General features: G+C 38.7%; 1 protein-coding gene across 1 annotated transcript; it reads right to left on the bottom strand.

Annotated features, from left to right (window-relative positions):
• Window positions 1–2,321: 2,321 nt before the first annotated feature.
• LOC140191915 (glucose-6-phosphatase catalytic subunit 1-like) lies at window positions 2,322–18,075 on the bottom strand. The gene is made up of 6 exons (XM_072249781.1): window positions 17,806–18,075; window positions 9,156–9,455; window positions 7,590–7,699; window positions 5,513–5,618; window positions 4,590–4,705; window positions 2,322–4,271 (listed from the first exon to the last, which is right to left on the bottom strand). Exons 2-6 carry the CDS (start codon window positions 9,383–9,385, stop codon window positions 3,760–3,762), a joined length of 1,074 nt encoding a protein of 357 aa, XP_072105882.1. The 5' UTR covers window positions 9,386–9,455; window positions 17,806–18,075; the 3' UTR covers window positions 2,322–3,759.
• Between the last annotated feature and the right edge of the window lie 348 nt (window positions 18,076–18,423).

Consider the following 18,423-nt stretch of genomic DNA (forward strand, 5'->3'; position numbering starts at 1 on the left):
TTTAAAGAAATTCCTCCTCATCTCTGTTCTAAAGAGGCTTTCTTGTGTTCTGACACTGTGTCATCTAGTCCTAGACTGCCCACTATTGGAAACATCCACACTATCTAGGCCTTTCAATATTCAATACATTTCAGTCAGTACAGGCCCAGAGCCATCAAACACTCCTCATATATTATCCCCAGGCTCATTCTCGTTGATCAAGGTTATTAATGGATTCAGATTGTTAGTGGAATTATGGTGCTCATTGTTTTCATAAAGTGAACATTGGGTCTATTTTCAAGGTTTAAGCTGGTAGATATATCAGCCAGGGATGAACTAATGTCGAGATAGAGAATTAATTAAAAAGCAAATATTGGACATCTGGAATAAAAACAGATGTTGCTTGGAATACTCAGCAGGTCAAGCAGCATTTATGGAGAGATGAACAATTAATGATTATAATGATGATCTTACATCAGAACGTTGGCCAAAACCTTGGGGTCTTTTGTTCTACTGAGGTCCAAAATGTTATCTTATCTGAAACCCAATCTTTAATGCCATAAACTTATTTGGCATAATAATCTGATGTCAGTAGACCAACTGGACAGGTAGCATAATGGTTGGATTACTGGCATATGCAATTTTAATAGGCCTTATGCATGTAGACATGAGCTCAAATTCTACAATCGTAACTAAGGTGTTAAAATTCAGTTATTTAAAACATTTCTAGAATGAAAACTCCTCGTGACAATGGTGATTGTGAAGCATCCATAAATATCTTACTGCTTCCTTCGAAGAAGTAAATTCTTCTGTCCTAGTCTAAACAGGAACGTATTAATCACATTGAGTTGGAATGTGCTCAGACACATCTAATTTTATCTCTGGCCTAAATGAGACCATGCCTTAGTTCATATTAAGTGTATAGATTTTGTCTATAGAAAATTATTTCAACAGAAAGTAGATGTTTTCAGGAAATTTGAAGGTGTTAATTGAACAGATTTGAGATTAAAATGTGATTCTTTACAAGGGAGAATTTCAAGAGTCCCGTGGGTATTTGGGCATTTAAAGATTAGCTTTATCTGTCACATGTACATTGAAACATATAGTGAAATCCATCATTTGCGTCAACAACCAACACACTCCGACGATGTGTCGCCATGCTTCTGGTGCCAACATAGCATGCCCACAATTTATTAACCCTAACCTGTATATCTCTGGAATGTGGGAGAAAACCAGAGCACCCAGAGGAAATCTATGCCATTAGATGGAGAATGTACTCCATTAAACTTACAGAGGCTGTCAGGAATGGAACCCGCACCTTCCAATCACTAGTGCTGTAAAGCATTACATTAATCACTACACTACTGTGACGCTCAACAAACTCAACTTAGTCTCAACATACTGATATTTCCTGTCTTTGATGTGTAAAATTATGGAGGGATTCCTTTCAGATGTGCCACAATATCTTGACACATAAAAATTTGTAGAGTGGATGTCATTCTCTTTGTAAGGGTCAGCACAGTTGTGGAACTGTTTTACAGTTTAAGCACTCTGGGTTCATTCTTGACCTCCGGTGCTGTCAGTGTGGAATTTGCGTGTTCTCCTTGTGAACGTGTGGTTCCCCCTGGATGCTCTGATTGCCAATTGCTTGGTTAATTGGCCATTGTGGATGGGCCCTAGTGTCTAGATGAGTGGCAAAATCTGGGCTAATTAATGGTAGTGTGGGAGAATGTGAGATTTGTGTCGGATTATGTAAAAGTGGGTGTTTGATGGCTGCAATGGACTTGGTGAGCTGAAAAGCATGTGTATCCCTATGATTTCATGACTTCTGACATATAGCAATACTTAAATATTCATTAAAAACAAAAGTTATAAAGTTAGATTAGGTCTGTTGAGGAGAAGAGTGGCTGGAAGACTGGAATCTGTTTGTGTTTATCTTTTTGTGACCATGATACAAATTATGATTATCATTTTTTTTTAGTTTGCTGTACTTTGAGTGTGTGGCATCCAGTGCTGTCGATGTGGTGTTTTCACACTCTCTCTTTGACTACGTAGGTTTCTTCCAAGTGCTCTGGTGTCCTCCCACACCCTAAAATAGTATGGGTTGTTAGGTTAATCAGTCACTGTTAATTTCACCCCCTGCCTGTTGTGTGTAAGTGGGTGGTGGAATCTGAACGGAGTTCATGGGAACATGGGGAGAATAAAGTGTGTGGGATAATGTAAGACCTCATGGTTATAATTAACTTAATGCACTGAAGCACTTTTTTCTGTGCAGTATGTCTTTATGTCTGTATAAATCTACAGCTAGGGGTAATAGGCATAATAACACAGGTGACTTCCAATCTGAATACAAATATTATTCTGTGACTTTATTAGAATTAAATTAATTCACATATAATTTGAAACTTCTTTTGCAAAGAAAGTGCCCTGAGCCTTTTATACAAGTATAACAAATAGAAGGCAAAGATTGACATAGAACTTGCTTGTTGCAGGTGAAGTTCTGGCTCAAACTTGCCATGGAACTCTGTACAATAGAAGATTGCATGGATCAGCATCATCATAGTGGTAGAATGGCACCCAGGCAACCGATCATAGAGTAACGTTGAAAGAGCTGCAGTTAGCAGCTTATGTGGTCATCGTAGTCTAGGTTCAGTGCCTTTGCATTGGATGAATAAAATTAAAATACAGGAGAATGCAAAGAGAACATCAAAAGTATTAACATACAGCATAAGGAATCTTTATAACAGAAAGCCTGTACTCATCCACATTTTGCTGACAACCTAAAGAAAGCTTGTATCTAATTGATTGGTTGACAGCCGTATGCACAATGTACTCGGATTTTAATTTGGTTCACAGTGCCATTTTATAGCCTTTAACTTAACTCTAGACCAGCACACTGTTGTACCTTTTCTTATTACTCTGTGTACAAGTCAGGAACTAATGTTATTTGCAAGATACAGGGCAAACAGAGAGACCTGCTGATCACATGCAGTTATATCATTAGACTATCAGTAAGAACACCATAGCTCAGCTTTTTACAAGATACTAGTTTAAGAGGGAAGAACATACCTGGCTTATGATATAATGCAGAACAGATAAAATTATCTACTGTAGTAAATTAGCTCAGTGAACTACCATGTGAAGAAACTTTAACCACAAAAAAATTAAACTTTCAGAAGTTCAAGAAGATTCTCTGCTTACTTTTATATTTTTGCATCCTAAAATCAAGAAAACAACACAATGCAGGATAATATCTTGAAACCAGTAAAAAAAACAAATGCTAAAAAATCTGAAGTAGAAGTAGAAAAAAACTGGGAAGATAAAACTTGAATGTTCATCAGCATCTGGAAAGTGAGTTGGTATGAAACACTGATATGAAAACCTCTCTGTTCTCTCTCTGTTTCATGCTGCCTCCTTTCCTGACAATCTTTATCTTTATATCCCAGTTTATCTACATTTTTGCTGTTTTAACAGTTTCTTGCTCTCTTTCTGCCTGCCTCTTTTCTGTCTGTCCTAATTAATAATGTCTCTCACTCTTTCCCTATTTGTCTGCCCTTCTGGTTTCTCCATTTCACACTATTTCCCTCTATATTTGCATACTCAATCTGTCTGTCTTTCTACTTTCTCAAAGTAACACATCTTCACCTATTCTCTCCCTTCCCCTTTCTTGCTTCTGCTTTTCTCTATCCAGATGCTGAGGAGCATTGAGCATAGTTCCAATGTTATAAACACCTAACAGTGCAATGAAATCATAACATTTTTCCAAACTTTGCAAAACACTTATAGTTCCTTCTTCTCCTGTCTGTGTACGACCTGTGACACACAAAACGGGACAAAAGCTGCAGCTGCCAGAGGCACCGTGGCACTTTTGCAGAAGGACAGGAAATAAAACAGGAATTCCCTCTGCGTTGGAGGCTTCACCAAGTCAAACAGGTGCAGGGTGATCAACGAGGCCACAATGCAGATGAATCTGAAGGAGAACTGCTGGCCTCTCTTCCCCTTGCAGCTCTCGGTGTAAATGGATGAGCTCAGAGCCAATCCCAGTCCAAACAAGGCTCCCATATTCCTGACCAGCCCAGCAAAGGGAGTGGTGTCAATGTGGACCCACTCGGCTCGGGCACACCATCTCTGGGCTTTCTCCACTGACCACAGCAGGTCGACTCCCAGCATTTTCAGCAGCAGGTAGAAACCCAGAGCAAAGGAGAACAGGAAGAGAGTGATCTGCAGATACTTCTTAAGGCTTGCATTGTAGATTGCATTAATCCGGCCAAACGCCTCAGCTACAGCCACTCCTGTGTACAGAAATTCACAATTATTATTTCATCAAAAATATATTACTAATGACAATTGATATGTATTGTACAAATATGTATCAATCTAAAGCCCAAATTTAGTGATATGAAATGTAAATCATAGTTATTTTAGTTTATTCACCCATTTTTAACTATATGGATGCAACAAATGACACAAAAGGCTTTGGATTTAAGCACACTAAAACAACTGTAACTTTCATCAATTGGATGCTGAAGTTCAAGATATCGTAAGTTAAATTATGGCATTGTTAATGGCATTGCTCAGTTATATTTTCAAATGAAAGAAAGCAATCTAACCTGAAATAACTCCTGTGAAAACCTGGTGTGGGAAGTGAGCAGCTAGAAAGACCCTGGATGTGCAAACACAGATCTGGATCATGCAAAATACACCCCACAGCAGAACATGGAGACACCTGGAAAAAGGGAATATTATTCTTGTTGAGTTAATCAAAATAGAAACCCATTACAATGAAACATTGAAAGGGAAGGGAAGAAATAGTATATCATCCACAGCCTTCTAATAGCCATTCATCTGCAATTATTTTTATTGATCACCACAGTAAATTAAACTAATTTGATGTTATTGGAGGAACTGTATGTTGAGGCATAACACACAACCCAAGTTGTAATGTTACTTATCTCAATTTTATAATGGCCATAGGAAATTTCTTAATAAAAGCTGATTGGTGTTTACTAATATGAAATGGTAAGATCCAGCATTTTTCATCAACCTAAGTGCATTTTCGAAATTTAGCACAGTTACTTCACTGATGTTATCCCAGCATAAAGCCATAATGCTGCCTTTTTGCTCAATAACTGAGGAAAAGATCACATGCCCATGGCTACATCCCCAAGTCCAGGAAAGCCAGGATCACCGCAAAGCAAACCATAATGTGCACCTGGTGTAAGATCTGTTGTAAGTAGCATGCAAGAAACTTGGAGACAAAATGGAACAATGAATAGATGATGTCTAAATATAAATAGTTCAGATGAGAATCAATGTGATAAATGTGCAAATGTTGATTTTAATCATCATAAATCTTTATGCATTCACAGCTGTAAGATTAACATATAGTGTGTATATGCTCACCTACATCCAAGCTCCCATATAGAACTATATTTTATATGTCAGGACCTATATAAAATACTGCACACCCAGTGCAATCTCTTCAATATAGACACACATACTTTTATGTAGATTTAATATTGTGAAGCTTTACCATTTTTGGAAGCCTGTGAACTTCTTCTGTAATCCAAAGGTCAGGAATGCAGTGATCATCACATACCAGACACCAGATGAACCCATTGCATGACCAGACGGACTTCCTGTCAAAAACATTATTCAGAGACTCGGTTTTCTGTTGTCTTACATTCAATGTTTCCGAACACTTTTAGTCTATATAAATAACAGTTCACAACCATTTTCACTTTAGGGTTTGCATTTATTATTTTGAAAACTAATGAAATATATATGAATGGAAAATGAACCCTTCTGACTCAGCACTTTGTAGTAGAAAATAAAAAGTGCAAGTGTTGATAACTTCAATTCTTTTTAATACAATTTTGCATAAATTCATCTATGAATTTTTAAACTGATGTTAATAAAATTTGAAATAATAATTTTAGATGCTGCCAGCTAGATTTTCTTTAGCCCTCATTGTTAAATGCTTTGCAATTTAATCTAGAATGAACTTATTCTTATAATGGATGTGAGGGAAGTATTCATATTCATCTTCATTTAGGTAGTTAACAAATTTAATACATTATGGGCAGTCTCTTTTAGCTCAAAGTAAAAAAATACTGAAAATAACATGTTATTTAACTTGCTGATATTGGTATTTGAAAAATGATTCACATTGATTACTGAAGAAATGGCATTGAACACTGAAAAGATCCCGCATGGGAGGTTAGTTAGGAAAATTCAGTCGCTAGGTATACATGGAGAGGTGGTAAATTGGATTAGACATTGGCTCGATGGAAGAAGCCAGAGAGTGGTGGTAGAGAATTGCTTCTCTGAGTGGAGGCCTGTGACTAGTGGTGTGCCACAGGGATCAGTGCTGGGTCCATTGTTATTTGTCATCTATATCAATGATCTGGATGATAATGTGGTAAATTGGATCAGCAAGTTTGCTGATGATACAAAGATTGGAGGTGTAGTAGACAGTGAGGAAGGTTTTCAGAGCTTGCAGAGGGACTTGGACCAGCTGGAAAAATGGGCTGAAAAATGGCAGATGGAGTTTAATATTGACAAGTGTGAGGTATTGCACATTGGAAGGACAAACCAACGTAGAACATATAGGGTTAATGGTAAGGCACTGAGGAGTGCAGTGGAACAGAGAGATCTGGGAATACAGATACAAAATTCCCTAAAAGTGTCGTCACAGGTAGATAGGGTCGTAAAGAGAGCTCTTGGTACATTGGCCTTTATTAATCGAAGTATTGAGTATAAGAGCTGGAATGTTATGATAAGGTTGTATAAGGCATTGGTGAGGCTGAATCTGGAGTATTGTGTTCAGTTTTGGTCACCAAATTACAGGAAGGATATAAATAAGGTTGAAAGAGTGCAGAGAAGGTTTACAAGGATGTTGCCGGGACTTGAGAAACTCAGTTACAGAGAAAGGTTGAATAGGTTAGGACTTTATTCCCTGGAGCGTAGAAGAATGAGGGGAGATTTGATAGAGGTATATAAAATTATGATGGGTATAGATAGAGTGAATGCAAGCAGGCTTTTTCCACTGAGGCAAGGGGAGAAAAAAACCAGAGGACATGGGTTAAGGGTGAGGGGGGAAAAGTTTAAAGGGAACATTAGGGGGGGCTTCTTCACACAGGGAGTGGTGGGAGTATGGAATGAGCTGCCAGACGAGATGGTAAATGCGGGTTCTTTTTTAACATCTAAGAATAAATTGGACAGATACATGGATGGGAGGTGTATGGAGGGATATGGTTCGTGTGCAGGTCAGTGGGACTAGGCAGAAAATGGTTCGGCACAGCCAAGAAGGGCCAAAGGGCCTGTTTCTGTGCTGTAGTTTCTACGGTTCTATGGTTCTAAATAACGAAAACAAAATAACATGTTTTTAGCATGTTTCAAGAATATGAATTTCTAGAATCTGGACCAGCTTAATACTTGAATTGTTTCTATCTTAACAAGTTTAATGCAGGAGTTACATATACTAGAACAGCTTAAAGTATGAATTGCCTATTCCTGGACCAGTTTTAAACTTAATTACATCTTCTTGGGCCAGTTTAATACAGTATTTGCCTATATTGAGATTAGTTTAATACATGAATCATCCTTACCTGGACCGGTTTCACAGGTTAAAGGAAATTGTTGCAGTGTTGGAACAGAGGAGTTAGTGTAAAGCGTAGTCTCATGCACCCACCAGTAAGGCCTATGTCCAAATAAAAACCTGTAAAAGAAAGAAGAGGGATACGGTTAACATTTGAGGAATAGCCCATAATTTAGTACTATGGGCATTATTCCAATGAAGGCTATTGTGGAAAATATCCTGAAATATGAGGCTTCAGACAATATCCTAAAATTTAAATTTGACTTTGTTGACAATATACTAATATTGTAGCCAAGATCCGATGATTTTGTGGGAATAATACTTAATATTAATAATATGGGAAATATTCCAAAAATCTGCATAAATTTATATACTTGTTCCTGTTTATTTAATTTTCCTACTAGGAGACTGCACAATTAAACATGAGAACATAAATCTGAATTGGTCAATCAGTCTGGAAGGGATGATGCCAGAAATCAATAAAAAAGTTCCAAGCTGGAATCCAACCAGTAAGCTGAAGGCCAACAGAGATTTCCTGCTGCCAAGAGTTTTGCTGAAATATTCTGCACTTCACAGTGTGACAATTCATCGGGGATTGGCGAGGGAAAATATTTGCACTTCTATACCAGCATGTCTGAAGATAGGCCTAATATCATTTGGAAATTACATTGGTCTTGTCTGATTTGAATGCCAGTTTAACATTTGCCCTCAACTAACAACTTGTCTTCTAAACATGTGTAAAAATTATTTTCTAATATATGACATAAAATATTAATCACTGAATTATTCTCATTTTAGTATTGATAATTTAGTTCTAAATCTTCATGGATTAAAGACGTAAATATGAATCATTTCCAAATGGTATTGAGCCCCCTTGTGTCTTTACATTTTTCTTCATTCACAGGACATGGAGAGATATGACAATGTCATCATTTAATATGCATTCCTAAATGCTCTGAAACTGAGCTAAGAGCCAAACACATGGTAACATCTGGAATTAGACTGGATGAAGATGACAGAATTCCGTCCCCGAAAGACATCAGTGTACTAGTCTAATGTTTTCATGTTCACTTTTGCTAAAACCTGGGCTAATTTTCAGATTTACATAAATATTTGAGTTTGAATTTCTCAGCTATCCTGATGAGATTCAACTTCATGCATCTTGATCACTGGCCAACAACTCTGGCTGCTGGTGGTAGTAATATAACCACGATATACCCTACCCCTTCTGCAGAATGATGACATTCACTTCAGCAGCTGCAGAAGTCGTTTGAATCTCAAGAAGATCTTAGGCAGGGATCAGATTGCCAACCATCGGTAAGAGTCTTGGGGTGCAATCCCAAGACCAGGATGTGGAGGAGACCCTAGCAGTCATCTGGTTGTTGAAATTGTCTGCCCACCACCACAGCTAGGCAGACAGAAAGCCAAAACCAAAATACTGCAGATCTATAATATTATTTTTCTGAATTTAAGTCAAAGAATTTTGTACATCTGTAGTGAATTATAACAATTTCAGTTAATGAGGCTTAAATTAACCTTTTAAAAAGCTCCAAGTGACTTCTCAGAGAATGCTTACCATTTAAAGATGAGGTTGAGCCAGTCTCCGATGACGGCCACCCAGATGAGTTTGATGCCCACTGCCTCGTACAGGTGGAACCAGATGGGGAAGAAAACGTAGAAAGTGTTTCTCAGGTCGGCAGCGACAGAGATGAAAGTGAACCAGCTCTGGGAGTCCCTGTAGTTCACCTGGAGATACTGCACCATCTCCACACCGGAGCTGTGGAGCAGGTCCATGCCAGCCTCCATTTTTATTGCCTCAGTAGCTACTGCAGCTTTTCTAAGCTTTCAGTTCGGTGTGTGATTTTTCTCCCAGGAGCTTGGGGTTTATAAAGAGGACAAAAATGTTTGTTATCTTGTTATCGATTCCGTTTGCAGCCAATGATCACAAGACTTTGAACAAACCCTGGCAAAACAATGTCAATGGCCTTTTTTGGCAACAGCACCTACGTCACTACTGTGACCTGAGCTGAAATTCTAACGCAGGAGTAGGTTCACAAGGCCAGCTCTTGTGAAAATCATGGAAGGTGATCCAATCTAGAATATCCAGCAGACATTATTCATAGCCTGCCTACACGTGTACAGGTAATAGGAAATTCACTGACCAAGTTGTGTAGGCAGGTGACTCACATTAGAGGGTCATTCAAATGAATCTCTGGAAATGAGAAGTATGTACTAAGAAATGACTTGTGAATTTCATGTGGACAACAACCACTAAAATAAAAAAAAAATCATAGTTTCTTATGGCTAAGATGCTTTGGTATGAGTTACAACCAAAATGAAATGAAAGGGTTAATATATGAGGAGCATTTGATGGCTCTGGGCCTGTACTTGCTGGAGTTTAGAAGAATGATGGGGAAAATCTCATTGAAACCTATTGATATTGAAAGGCTTCGGTGGAGTGGACATAGAGCGTGTGCTTCCTATGGTGAAGCTGTCTATTACCAGAGGGCACAGCCCGGGAATAGAAGGATGTCTCTTTCTAGAAGAATGGAGGTGAGGAGGAATTTCTTTGGCCAGAGGGTGGTGAATGTGTGGAACTCATTGCCATAGGCGGTTGTGGAGGACAAGTCATTGGGTGCACTTAAGGTGGAGATTGACTGGTTCTTGATAGGTAAGCATGGCAAAGGTTATGGGGAGAAGGCAAGAGAATGGGGTTGAGAGTGATAAAAATCAGCCAGGATGGGATGGTGCATCAGACTCGAAGGGCTGAATGGCCAAATTCTGTTTCTGTGGTCTTATGGTATTGTGGTCTAACTCATCAATATCTGCACGTGGGAATGTCATAGTTGATTAATTGATTCAGCCTGTTATTGTACCACAGAAATTATTTCTTCCTACCGTGACTCTATTTTCTCCACTTATCCAATCATAACTCATTAACATGGTTAGCACCTCCGATACCCTCTACCACTTTGACAATTTCCAGTTTCCTGATCCCAACTGGACCCTTTGACTGAGTAGCTGAATGAATTATACCATCAGTGCACAGATATCATTTAGAAAATTAACTTTCTGAAGTAATCATCCCTTATTTATCCCCATTAAAGTCTTAAAATTTGCTTGTTGCTTGAAAGTCAGAACAACTTGTACACATCTTATGAAGTTACAAAAACACACTGAAGAATTAACTAATTCTTTAGCTCTTTGTCTCTTTCTATGTGAAATGGTGTTGCTCTGTCAGAGCACAAGGAAGATTTTAGTGTACATTGTCTTAGGATGGAGAAACCGATTCTTTTATACATGTCTAAAGAAGATTTTCTCTGTATTGTCAAAGTTCATGGGCACATTGCAGTAACTTTATATCTGAGGTTTCAATATTTTTCCATGCATATTGTGCACACATTCAATGAACCTCCTCCAAATTCATGTATGAAAACCGATGCAATAAATTTCAATGAGTTAAAAAAAGCAAGTTAAAACAGGTTATTTTGTAAGAAATAATCTGTTATTGACTAAATTCATTTGTGGCTGACTTTTTTTTATGTGCCACCCATAAACACAGGCCACAAAAAATGCCTGACTTCAGCAGTTTGACTTTAGGAACAGTGCCAGTCATCTCAGAATCAGGAATTCTTGTTTTAAAGGGGTTCTTGAAATCATCCAATGACTGGCACTTAGTGCTGCAATAGAATAGTGTGTTTTTTTAACTTTTGTTATCATTACTACTGTCAGTCAATGATTGCTACTGAGAGCAATCCCAATAAAAAAGAGTCAACGTCCTTTCTATCAACAAGAACTGCGTCATTGCAGTAACTGGGATAGAACCCATAACGTACATCCTGATTCACAAGGACAGTCCTTATGAAAGTCACCTCAGCTGTTTACAGAAAGAAAATTTGAGTTTGAACAGTGCTGTTTTTAAAATTGAATTTTAATTCATCAATCAATACATAAAATTGCATTAAAATGCAACTAATCATTGTAGTACTGAAGTAACACATTGTAATATTCTCTGTTCATTTAGTTCTCATTTGAGAAAGGCAGCTCTATGCTTGGTCCACCAATGGCAGACTGTTTGTCATTAACGCTGATGCCTCTGTGATATCAGTGCTGAACCCACTACATACAGATCATGGGAAGGCACAGATTTTGGCCAAAACGAGGTTATGCAAACGAGATACTTTGCTTTATATCAGATTTTTGTTTGGCTCTTAAATTGTTTTAGAGAAAAGATACAGATTGATGGAACACAGGGGCACTGCCATGGAGTCTCAGTAAAGCACAATCCTATCACTTGTAATCTTGATTGCAACAGAATCATTTCAATAAGTTAAGTTCCATGCCAGGTAAGAATTGTTAAGTTTTAAATACATCTTTCATAGACTCTGGACTCAGTAAGAAGATTTTTATGTGTTCACATGCCTCTTACAGAAGACTTTGGGCTGGCATGAGTCAGGGCTTGGGCCTAAATATTAAACTAATGTCAGAATTTTTAATTGCGCACTCATTATTAAAAATAAATACGTTTATTTCATCAAACACATTGGTAATTTGATTATGTAACCAAAATGGGCCATTCAAGAACTAAAAGGCTCATGCATCAGGAGAGATTTACTGTTCCCTACATTTTGCAAGTGGCATGCAGAACTTCCTGTTGATTGATGATTAAGGTTTTCTTTCAGTATGTCATTTTAAAGAGATTGAAAAGGGATTTCTTGAGTGAAGTTATCCATGCTGGAACGTCAGCTCTGAACTTTGAACTGATTTCACAACCTATGGACTCACTTTCAAGGACTCTACAACATAGATTCTCAGTATCTATCTATTTATTTATTTATATATTTATATATTTATATATATTCGTACAATTTGTCTGCTTTTGCACATTGGTTGTTTGTCAGTCTTTGTTTATGTATAGTTCCTCATTAATTCTATTGTATTTCTTTATTTTCCTATAAATGCCTGCAAGAAAATGAATCTCAAAGTAGTATATGGTAACATGTATATACTTTAATAGCAAATTTATTTTGAATTTCAAAACTTTGCCATAGGATTTTCCAAGGAATATCATCGAATAACATTTGCATCATAACATGATAATACACTTTAGTAAAAAACTTTTTTAAAATAAGTACACATGTTACTGTGCAAAAGTCTTTTATATATATATAAAAGTCTGGGCACCCCGGTCAAAATTTCTGTTACTGTGAATAGCTAAGCAAGTAAAAGATAAATTGATTTCCAAAAGGCATAAAGTTAAAGATGACACATTTCTTTAATATTCTAAGCAAGAAAACTTTTTTATTTTCATCTTTTACAGTTTCAAAATAACAAAAAAGGAAAAGAGCCCAAAGCAAAAGTTTGGGCACCCTGCATGGCAGTACTTAGTAACACCCCCTTAGTAACACAGTTTGTAATTGCTGTTTGCAGCCAGCTAAGAGTCTTTCGATTCTTGTTTGGGGGATTTTCGCCCATTCTTCCTTGCAAAAGACTTCTAGTTCTGTGAGATTCTTGAGCCGTCTTGCATGCACTGCTTTTTTAAGGTCTATGCACAGATTCTCGATGAAGTTTAGGTCGGGGGACTGTGAGGACCATGGCAAAACCTTCAGCTTGCGCCTCCTGAGGTAGTCCATTGTGGATTCTGAGGTGTGTTTAGGATCATTATTCTGTTGTCTTCGGCTTTTTTTTACAGACGGTGTGATATTTGCTTCCAGAATTTGCTGGTATTTAATTGAATTCATTCTTCCCTCTACCAGTGAAATATTCCCCGTGCCACTGACTGCAACACAAGCCCAAAGCATGATCGATCCACCCCCGTGCTTAACAGTTGGAGAGGTGTTCTTTTCATGAAATTCTGCACCCTTTGTTCTCCAAATGTACCTTTGCTCATTGCGGCCAAAAAGTTCTATTCAAAAAGTTCAAAGGAACATCTAAACAAACCTGATGCATTTTGGAAACAAGTCCTGTGGACTGATGAAGCTGAAATAGAACTTTTTGGCCGCAAGCTGTGATACTTGCCAAAGGAGGTGTTACTAAGTACTGCCATGCAGGGTGCCCAAACTTTTGCTTTGGGCCCTTTTCCTTTTTTGTTATTGTGAAACTGTAAAAGGTGGAAATAAAAAAGTTTTTTCTTGCTTAAAATATTAAAGAAATGTGTCACCTTTAACTTTATGCCTTTTGGAAATCAGTTCATCTTTTACTTGCTTAGCTATTCACAGTAACAGAAATTTTGACCAGGGGTGCCCAAACTTTTGCATGCCACTGTATTGCACTGGACTGCTGCTGCAAAATAAAACATATTTCATGACAAATGAGAGTGATGATAAACCTGATTCTGATGTGGGTCTCTATTGTGGACTGAGAGTGGAAAAGGGATAAGGAAGGGGGAATCATGGTTGGGAAAAGGGGAAAAGAGAAGAGAGAGAGTGGGAAGCACCAAAGAGACATTCGGGAATGATGAGTAAACCAATTGTTTGGAATCAAATAACCTTGCCTGGTGTCTCTGGGCCGAGTGTATCTACACTCATGCCTCCTCCCATCCCTGGCATTCCTTGTCTGCCACGTGTCCCACACCTCTCCTGCAGCATTCCACCCTTGCCATTCCCAACATTCTTTGCTTCTGCCAGATTAACAAACTCACTCTCCAGTCCATGTTGACAAATATAGTACTGTGCAAAAATCTTAGCACACGAGCTATATAGAAATCATAGAAAACCGACAGCACAATACAGGCCCTTCGGCCCACAAAGCTGTGCTGAACATGTACTTACTTTAGAAATTACCTGGGGTTACCCATAGCCCTCTATTTTTCTAAGCTCCATGTATCTATCCAGCAGTCTCTTAAAAAAACCCTATAGTATCCACCTCCACCTCTGTCGCCAGCAGCCCATTCCACGCACTCAGCACTCTCTGCGTAAAAAACTTACCCCTGACATCTCCTCTGTACCTACTTCCAAGCACCTTAAAACTGTACCCTCTCATGCTAGCCATTTCAGCCCTGGGAAAAAAGCTTCTGACTATCCACACGACCAATGCCTCTCATCATCTTGTACACCTCTATCAGGTCACCTCTCATCCTCCGTCGCTCCAAGGAGAAAAGGCTGAGTTCACTCAACCTATTCTCATAAGGCATGCTCCCCAATCCAGGCAACATCCTTGTAAATCTCCTCTGCACCCTTTCTATGGTTTCCACATCCTTCCTGTAGTGAGGCGACCAGAACTCAGCACAGTACTCCAAGTGGGGTCTGACCAGGGTCCTATACAACTGTATACAGTATATTGTGCCTACAGCTTTTGCATAGTACTGTACATATCAAAGAAGACAGGTACTTTATTTCCTCCACTTTTCATGTAATTAAAGTCATTTAAAATTCTGCTCCGTTTGCATCTAACAGTTTCTTGAACCTCTTGTGTAACCCTAACCCTACCTCAGCAATGGAACACTATGGATCACCACTTGCACTGAAATACGTTTGTCTGATTGTCCTAGTTTATTTTTTTGCATTAAAGTCTCATTTTAGCACAGCTTATTTTTCTCTCTTGTGTAATTTATATTCTTTATTTTGTCTGTAACTATGTACAGTACAAAATGCAAGTTTTTCATTTTACTTGTACATTTCCCTACTCGTGCACATGACAATCAACTTGACTTGACTTAGAAACATAGAAACATAGAAAATAGGTGCAGGATTAGGCCATTCGGCCCTTCGAGCCTGCACCGCCATTTATTATGATCATGGCTGATCATTCAACTCAGAACCCTGCACCAGCCTTCCCTCCATACCCCCTGATCCCCGTAGCCACAAGGGCCATATCTAACTCCCTCTTAAATATAGTCAATGAACTGGCCTCAACTGTTTCCTGTGGCAGAGAATTCCACAGATTCACCACTCTCTGTGTGAAGAAGTTTTTCCTAATCTCGGTCCTAAAAGGCTTCCCCTTTATCCTCAAACTGTGACCCCTCGTTCTGGACTTCCCCAACATCGGGAACAATTTTCCTGCATCTAGCCTGTCCAATCCCTTTAGGATTTTATACGTTTCAATCAGATCCCCCCTCAATCTTCTAAATTCCAACGAGTACAAGCCCAGTTCATCCAGTCTTTCTTCATATGAAAGTCCTGCCATCCCAGGAATCAATCTGGTGAACCTTCTTTGTACTCCCTCTATGGCAAGGATGTCTTTCCTCAGATTAGGGGACCAAAACTGCACACAATACTCCAGGTGTGGTCTCACCAAGGCCTTATACAACTGCAGTAGTACCTCCCTGCTCCTGTACTCGAATCCTCTCGCTATAAATGCCAGCATACCATTCGCCTTTTTCACCGCCTGCTGTACCTGCATGCCCACTTTCAATGACTGGTGTATAATGACACCCAGGTCTCGTCGCACCTCCCCTTTTCCTAATCGGCCACCATTCAGATAATAATCTGTTTTCCTATTTTTGCCACCAAAGTGGATAACTTCACATTTATCCACATTAAATTGCATCTGCCATGAACTTGCCCACTCACCCAACCTATCCAAGTCACCCTGCATCCTCTTAGCATCCTCCTCACAGCTAACACTGCCGCCCAGCTTCGTGTCATCCGCAAACTTGGAGATGCTGCATTTAATTCCCTCATCCAAGTCATTAATATATATTGTAAACAACTGGGGTCCCAGCACTGAGCCTTGCGGTACCCCACTAGTCACTGCCCGCCATTCTGAAAAGGTCCCGTTTATTCCCACTCTTTGCTTCCTGTCTGCTGTCCATATCAATACCTTACCCCCAATACCGTGTGCTTTAAGTTTGCACACTAATCTCCTGTGTGGGACCTTGTCAAAAGCCTTTTGAAAATCCAAATATACCACATCCACTGGTTCTCCCCTATCCACTCTACTAGTTACATCCTCAAAAAATTCTATGAGATTCGTCAGACATGATTTTCCTTTCACAAATCCATGCTGACTTTGTCCGATCATTTCACCGCTTTCCAAATGTGCTGTTATCACATCTTTGATAACTGACTCCAGCAGTTTCCCCACCACCGACGTTAGGCTAACCGGTCTATAATTCCCCGGTTTCTCTCTCCCTCCTTTTTTAAAAAGCGGGGTTACATTAGCCACCCTCCAATCCTCAGGAACTAGTCCAGAAACTAACGAGTTTTGAAAAATTATCACTAGTGCATCCACTATTTCTTGGGCTACTTCCTTAAGCACTCTGGGATGCAGACCATCTGGCCCTGGGGATTTATCTGCCTTCAATCCCTTCAATTTACCTAACACCACTTCCCTACTAACATGTATTTCGCTCAGTTCCTCCATCTCACTGGACCCTCTGTCCCCTACTATTTCTGGAAGATTATTTATGTCCTCCTTAGTGAAGACAGAACCAAAGTAATTATTCAATTGGTGGTGGACTTGAGGTGGTCTATCCCATTTATGCATCACCCCTGACTTATACTGAGTCCCAATAGAAAAATGTTTCAACTGTAATATCCCCATTCAGCCATCTAAAGGGCATTAATCCTTTTAAATGCTCCTTTTATTTCTTCTCAAATATTTAAACTGCTCCAACACTGGCCTCTGTAGCAATCCTTGAATTTAAGTCTTCCACTACTAGTGGCCTTCCCTTTGGACGTCAAGGTAAAAAGCTAAGGACTTCCCCCTCAGATTGCGTCTCCTCTACCCTTTTCACCTTTAAAACTGAGCTCTTTAACAGACTTTTGCCCAATTGTCCTAATATTTACTAATGTGGCTCAATGCCATTTTTTTTTGTTGTTTAACTTGGGATGCAATTTATTTATTCATTCAGGAGACTCTTGGATGACCGCAAGTTCACAATGTACAAGAAGGGATAACCTGTAAAGCACTGGAAGAGTCATGTCAATGGGTAACAAAGGCATGGATGAGATTTCAGTGGAGAATATTGTAACTTCCTTAAATTTTCTGCACATGCTTCCACAAGATGAATACTGGACACACCACTTAATGATTTGTACCAATCTGGGTTCAAATTACTTAGATTTCCAAAAGAGTAGGTTCAAATTTCTGTTCAAAGTCGCAACTATAAAAGCTTCCATGCACCAGTATCACTATGCAGCATACTAGAATGTAATTGATCAATACTTCTTTGAATTTATAATGTTTATATATTTTATATATTCGAATTGTAACCTGACTGCTTTCTCAAAAATATGAATTTTAAACATGCATCTACTTCACCAATCAAATTCTAAATAACTTACGATGAAAAAAGTGACCAGATTCATTGGTGTATACTTGTCCACTTCTCAGTAAGTTCAGTATTTTTTGATGTGTAAAAGCTTTTAAACATCTGTACTCATGCCTTTGTAATAGAAAATACAAGCCCACTTGGATATCTTCAGCTGTATCCTACAGAGCAAAGCACAATGATTTTAAAAACAATGTTGGGGATTGCATGACTCTTTGCTTAAGATAATTTGCACTGAAATCCTTTTGTTTTGTTGGCCAATTAGAAGGTTAACTGTTTTGATAAATCCACTGCAAACCAACGATTAAAGATACACAGTTTATCGACTTGTATAAACGTTGGTCTTTATCCTACCCATTGAAATTTGGTAAATTGGTTTATTCCTGTCAAATGTACTGAGATACAGTGAAAAACGTTTTGCATGCCATCCAGACAGATCATTTCATCACATCGATGCATTGAGCTAGTACCAAGTGCAGACAATAACTAGGCAGAATAAAATGTTACAATTGCAGAGTAAGTTCAGCACAGGTGGACAGTAAAGTGCAATGCCATAATGAGGTAGATTGTGAGGTCAAAAGTCCATCTTATCCTACTCAATATAACAGTATGTGCTTTCAGGCTTTTGTAT

Source organism: Mobula birostris, chromosome X (assembly GCF_030028105.1).
Source record: "Mobula birostris isolate sMobBir1 chromosome X, sMobBir1.hap1, whole genome shotgun sequence".
In the NCBI taxonomy this organism is placed as follows: domain Eukaryota; kingdom Metazoa; phylum Chordata; class Chondrichthyes; order Myliobatiformes; family Myliobatidae; genus Mobula; species Mobula birostris.